We start from the raw sequence: 6,050 nt of genomic DNA, 5'->3' as shown, positions 1-6,050 counted from the left end.
CAGATCGGGGATCCCGGTGCAGATCGGGGATCCCGGTGCAATCGGGGATCCCGGTGCCACGCGGGGGTCCCTGTGACACGCGGGGGTTCCGGTGCCGAGCGGGCGTGGCGGTGCCCCCCGGTGCCACGCGGGGATGGCGGTGTCCCTGTGCCACGCGGGGATCCCGGTGCAGATCGGGGGTCCCTGTCCCAGGCGGTGCCCCCCGGTGCCCAGCGGGGATCCCGGTGCCGAGCGGGGATCCCGGTGCCAGGCAGGGATGGCCGTGTCCCGGTACCACGCGGGGATCCCGGTGCCGGGTGGGGATGACGGTGCCCCCCGGTGCCGAGGGGCGATCCCGGTGCCACTCGGGGATCCCGGTGCCGAGGGGCGGTCCCGGTACCACGCGGGGATCCCGGTACCACGCGGGGATGACGGTACCCCCGGTGCCGAGGGGCGGTCCCGGTGTCGAACGGGGGTCCCTGTGACACACGGGGATCCCGGTGCCGGGTGGGGATGACGGTGCCCCCCGGTGCCGAGGGGCTATCCCGGTGCCAGGCGGGGATCCCGCTGCCGAGGGGCGGTCCCGGTGCCCCGGGGTGCCCTCAGGGGGTCCCTGTGACACACGGGGATCCCGGTGCCCAGCGGCGATCCCGGTGCCACGTGGGGATCACGGTGCCCAGCGGTGATCCCGGTGCCACTCGGGGATCCCGGTGCCGAGGGGCGGTCCCGGTGCCCCGGGGTGCCCTCGGGTCCCTGTGCACGGGATCCCGTCCGCGGTGATCCGGTGCACTCGGGGATCCCGTGCCGAGCGGCGGTCCCGGTCCCCGGGTGCCCTCAGGGTCCCTGTGACACACAGGGATCCCGGTGCCGAGGGGCGGTCCCGGTGCCCCGGGGTGCCCTCAGGGGGTGGCAGCGGCGGTGGCGGCCTTGCCCTTGGCCAGCACCTTCTTGTCCTTGACGCGGCGGTTCTGGAACCAGATGGTGACCTGGCGCTCGCTCAGCCGCGTCCCCGCCGCGATCTTGCGGCGCCGCTCGCGGGTGATGAAGCGGCCGCGGGCGAACTCCTGCTCCAGGTCCCGCAGCTGCGCCTTGCTGTAGGGAACGCGCTTCTTGCGGGGCCGCCGCAGGACACCGCCCTCCCCGGGACACGGGCCCGCCGCCTCTGCCGGGACACACGGACAGACAGAGGGACGGACAGCGGGACAGACAGCGGGACAGACAGACAGCGGGGACAGACAGACAGCGGGGACAGACAGCGGGACAGACAGACAGCGGACAGACAGCGGGACAGACAGCGGGACAGACAGCGACAGTGGGACAGACAGACAGCGGGGACAGATAGATAGCGGGGACAGACAGCGGGACAGACAGTGGGACAGACAGCGGGACAGACAGTGGGACATACGGACAGCGGGGACAGCGGGACAGACAGTGGGACAGACAGACAGCGGGGACAGACAGACAGCGGGGACAGACAGACAGCGGGGACACAGGGGACAGACAGACAGCGGGGACAGACAGGGGACAGACAGTGGGACAGACAGACAGCGGGGACAGACAGCGGGACAGACAGACGCGGACAGACAGCGGGACAGACAGACAGCGGGGACAGACAGACAGCGGGGACAGACAGCAGGGACAGACAGACAGGGGACAGACAGTGGGACAGACAGACAGCGGGACAGACAGACAGTGGGACAGACAGACAGCGGGACAGACAGACAGCGGGGACAGACAGGGGACAGACAGACAGCAGGGACAGACAGCGTGGACAGACAGCGGGGACAGCGGGGACAGACAGCGGGACAGACAGACAGCGGGGACAGCGAGGACAGTGGGACACGGGGGGACAGAGGGGGGACAGGGGGACAGAGGGGACAGAGGGGACAATGGGGATAGAATGGGGGACAGCGTGGGGACAGGACGGGGACACAGGGGGGACAGAGCAGGGATAGAGCGGGGACAGAGGACACAGGGGACATGGAGGGACACAGGGGGACACAGAGGGACAGAGCGGGGTCACAGCGGGGTCACTGCGGCCCCCAGACCCCCCCGGCCGAGCCCCCCCAGGTTGGGCTCGTTCCCTCCTGCCATGGGAAGGTTTCCCCTCCCTCTAAATATTCAATATCAATAATAAATATAATAAATAATAAATAATTCAATTTTTACATTCCGCCTCTCGATCCTGACAGGGTTTGAAGTTCTGCGCTCTCCCTCTCGGTATTTAAAAAATAAAATTATTTTATGTTCTCCTTCTTGGGGTGGAAAGGTTCTGAAATTCTCCATTCTCCCTCTCAGTACTTAAATACATTTAATTTCTGTGGTTTTTCTCTCAGTATTTTAAGGTTTTAAAACTTTAAATTCTCCCTTTCCATATTTAAATATTTTTAATTTCTATATTTTCCCTTTTGGTATTTAGAGAATTTTTAAGTTCTGCATTCTCCTCTAAATATTTAAATATTTTTAATTTCCCTCTTCTCCCTCTCGGCATTGAAACATTTCGAAGCTCTCTGTTCTCCCTCTCGATATTTGAGATTTTTGAGGTTTTCCGTGTGGGCATTTCAAGATTTGGGGTGAATTCCCGGCATTTTTTAACTTTTCCACCCTGGGGAGTCGGAAACGGCACCGGGAGCCCCGAGAATGTCCCGGGCTGGACCCCGGTGGGGTTCGCTGCACCCCAAAAATCTCACCTGAACCCCCAGGAATGATCATTTAGATCCCGATTAATAATCATTTAAATCCTGATAAAAGATCATTTAAATCCCGATAAAAGATCATTTAAATCCCAATAAAAGATCATTTAAATCCCGATTAATAATCATTTAAATCCTGATAAAAGATCATTTAAATCCTGATAAAAGATCATTTAAATCCCGATTAATAATCATTTAAATCCTGATAAAAGATCATTTAAATCCCGATAAAAGATCATTTAAATCCCGATAATAATCATTTAAATCCCGATAAAAGATCATTGAAATCCCGATTAATTGTCATTTAAATCCTAGAAAAGATCATTGAATTCCGATAATTGTCACTTGAATTCCGATAAAAGATCACCTGAATTCCGATAAATGATCACTTGAATTCTGATAAGTGATCATCAATCACCCTCTGCCTCCCTGCTCCGAGCCAGGAGTGGCCGTGATAAATTAAAATCAATTAAATTAAATTAAATTAAATTAAATTAAATTATATTATTGGTTTTGTTCTTAGGGTTATTCTTATCGGTATTAACATTATTATTATCGTTATTATTATTATTATTATTATTATTATTATTATTATTATTATTATTATTATTATTATTACTATTATTATTACTATTATTATTATTATTATTATTATTTTGTGGCCCCCAGCCCGCTTTGCCTCCCAACCCCCCCAGAACACCCCGAATCCCCCCTGCCCTAAACCCGACCCAGAGCCCAAACCCGGCCCGGTTTAACCCGGACCCAGAGCCCAAACCCGGCTGGGTTTAACCCGGCCCAGAGCCCAAACCCGGCTCGGTTTAACCCGGCCCAGAGCCCAAACCCGGCTCGGTTTAACCCGGCCCAGAGCCCAAACCCGGCTGGGTTTAACCCGGACCCAGAGCCCAAACCCGGCTCGGTTTAACCCCGACCCAGAGCCCAAACCCGGCCGGGTTTAACCCGGACCCAGAGCCCAATCCCGGCTGGGTTTAACCCGGACCCAGAGCCCAAACCCGGCTCGGTTTAACCCGGCCCAGAGCCCAAACCCGGCTCGGTTTAACCCGGCCCAGAGCCCAAACCCGGCTGGGTTTAACCCGGACCCAGAGCCCAAACCCGGCTCGGTTTAACCCCGACCCAGAGCCTAAACCCGCGCTAATCCCGGCTCGGTTTAACCCGGACCCAGAGCCCAAACCCGGCCCGGTTTAACCCGGACCCAGAGCCCAATCCCGGCCCGGTTTAACCCCGACCCAAAACCCAATCCCGCGCCAATCCCGGTTCTCCTTAATCCCGGACCCCAGCCCCCCCAACCCCAGCCCGGTTTAACCCCTCCGTGCTCTCACCCGCGCTAATCCCAGCCCGGTTTAACCCCTCCCTGACCCCCCCAATCCCATCCCGGTTTAACCCCTCCGTGCCCTCACCCACCCCAATCCCAGCCGGGTTTAACCCCTCCCTGTCCCCCTTACCCCAGCTCGATTTAACCCCTCCGTGCCCTCGTACCCCCCCAACCCCATCCCGGTTTAACCCCTCCCTGCCCCTACCCAGCCCGTACCCCCCGGCCCCCCCAACCCCATCCCGGTTTAACCCCTCCGTGCCCTCACCCTCGCAATCCCCAGCCCGGTTTAACCCCTCCCTGCCCCACCCCCCCAATCCCATCCCGGTTTAACCCCTCCCTGCCCGCACCGCCCCCCCCCCAATCCCAGCCAGGTTTAACCCCTGGTTGCCCGCCGTACCTGCCAGGTGCGGTTTGAGCAGGAATCCTGCCGGGCCCTGCTCCTTGGGGCAGCACCTCTGCCCAGCCCAGCCCCCTCCCAGCGCCCAGGGCTGGGGGCACGGCCCGAACCCCCCTTCGGGGCCCAGCAGCGCCTCGGCCCGCGGCTCTGCCAGCGCGGGCACCACGGGCACGTCCAGGAAGGCGGCGGGCACGGCCGGGTACGAGGCTCCGTAGCCCGGGTAGAAGGCGAACTCGCCGGGGCGGCTCGGGAACTCCTCGGTGCCCGCGGGAGGCTCCAGGAATTTCTCGGTGGTGGCGGGGAAGGGTCCGGGGGGGCCGGGACCCCCTTGGAGCGAGCCCCGAGCCAGGCGGCACGAATAGAAACAACCGTAGGGCAGCGGGGCCGGAGGGGGCTTGGGGGGCTCCGGGGGCGGCTCCGGGGGGAACGCGGGGTTCATCCCGGCAGCAGGAGGAGGAGGAGGAGGAGGAGGAGGAGGAGGAGGAGGAAGCAGCCCCCGGGGTTGGGCGCCCGCAGGAAGGAGCCCCTCGAGGCCCGGGGGCTGCATGGGGGGCCGGGGCATGGGGAAGGGGCTCGGCGCTGCCCAGGGGGGTCCCCCCGGCCTTTAAAAGGCTCCGAGGCGCCCCCCGGGCCCGGGGATGGAGCGGCTGACGCGGAGGGCGGGGGTTCGTTCATTGGTCCGGGAGAGAGAGGGGGGGAAAAGGGGGGGGAAAAAAATGGGAAAAAATCCAAACCCGCATCGGGGGGGAAAAAAAAAAATAATAATAAATTAAAAATTCTTCCGTGGCCGTAAAGAGGTGGAGAATTGGCGAAAGTGGTTTGGTGGCTGGGGAGGAGGAGGAGGAGGAGGAGGAGGAGGAGGAAAGGAGGGAGGAGGGAGGTGGGATCACTACCCGCTCGCAGCATTAGGGGACTCGAGGTGGGCTCGGGATAAAAAAATTAAAAAAATAAAAAATATACAAATAAAATTAAAAAAAAATAGAAATAGAAATAGAGATAGAAATAGAAATAGAAATAAATTAGAAATAGAAATAGAAATAAAAATAGAGATAGAAATAAGAAATAGAAATAGCTAAAATTGAAATAACTTAGAAATAAAAATAGAATAGAAGAAATGCGAATAGAAATAGAAATAGAAATAGAAATAGAAATAAGAAATAGAAATAGAAATAGAAAGAAATAGAAATAGAATAGAAATAAAATAAATAGAAATACAAATTAGATAATAAATAAAATAAAAGAAATAGAAAGAAATAGAATAGAAGAATAGAAATAGAAATAAAAATAAAATAGAGATAGAAATAGAAATAAAATTAGAATAAAATAGAAAAAGAAATAGAAAATAAAAATAGAGATAGAAATAAAATAAAAATAAGAAAATAATAAGAAATTAAAATAAAAATAAAAGTAAAAATAAAGAATAAAATAAAATTGAATAAAAATAAAATTAAATGGTGCGGGGAAGGCCGAGGTGGGGAAATGGGGGTAAAGAAAGGAGAAAAGGCCAAAGAAGGGGCGAACCAGGAAGGGCCGGGCCGGGGCTCAAATCGCCTTTCATTTTAATGGTGAATTTTGAATTTTTCCATTTTTTAGGGGTTTGTTCCCAGGCGGGTCCGGGCGGTGCCGGTGCCGAGCCCGGGAGGGGCAGAGA

General features: G+C 56.2%; 1 protein-coding gene across 1 annotated transcript; it reads right to left on the bottom strand.

Moving 5' to 3' along the window:
* Positions 1–846: 846 nt before the first annotated feature.
* LOC127060834 (homeobox protein Hox-B13-like) lies at positions 847–4,838 on the bottom strand. Its single transcript, XM_050985510.1, has 2 exons — positions 4,400–4,838; positions 847–1,141 (listed from the first exon to the last, which is right to left on the bottom strand). The coding sequence occupies exons 1-2, from the start codon at positions 4,836–4,838 to the stop codon at positions 879–881; spliced, it is 702 nt and encodes a 233-aa protein (XP_050841467.1). The 3' UTR covers positions 847–878.
* Between the last annotated feature and the right edge of the window lie 1,212 nt (positions 4,839–6,050).

This window comes from Serinus canaria, chromosome 27 (genome assembly GCF_022539315.1).
Source record: "Serinus canaria isolate serCan28SL12 chromosome 27, serCan2020, whole genome shotgun sequence".
In the NCBI taxonomy this organism is placed as follows: Eukaryota; Metazoa; Chordata; class Aves; order Passeriformes; family Fringillidae; genus Serinus; species Serinus canaria.
Note: the sequence above shows the minus strand (reverse complement) of the source record. Positions and strands in the feature narration are given on the sequence as shown.

Coding starts and splice junctions, on each gene's coding strand:
- LOC127060834 (XM_050985510.1), bottom strand. CDS start 4,838: ATGAACCCCGCGTTCCCCCCGGAGCCGCCCCCGGAGCCCCCCAAGCCC. Junction 1,142..4,399: donor GCTCAAACCGCACCTGGCAG/GTACGGCGGGCA, acceptor GTGTCCCGGCAG/AGGCGGCGGGCCCGTGTCCC.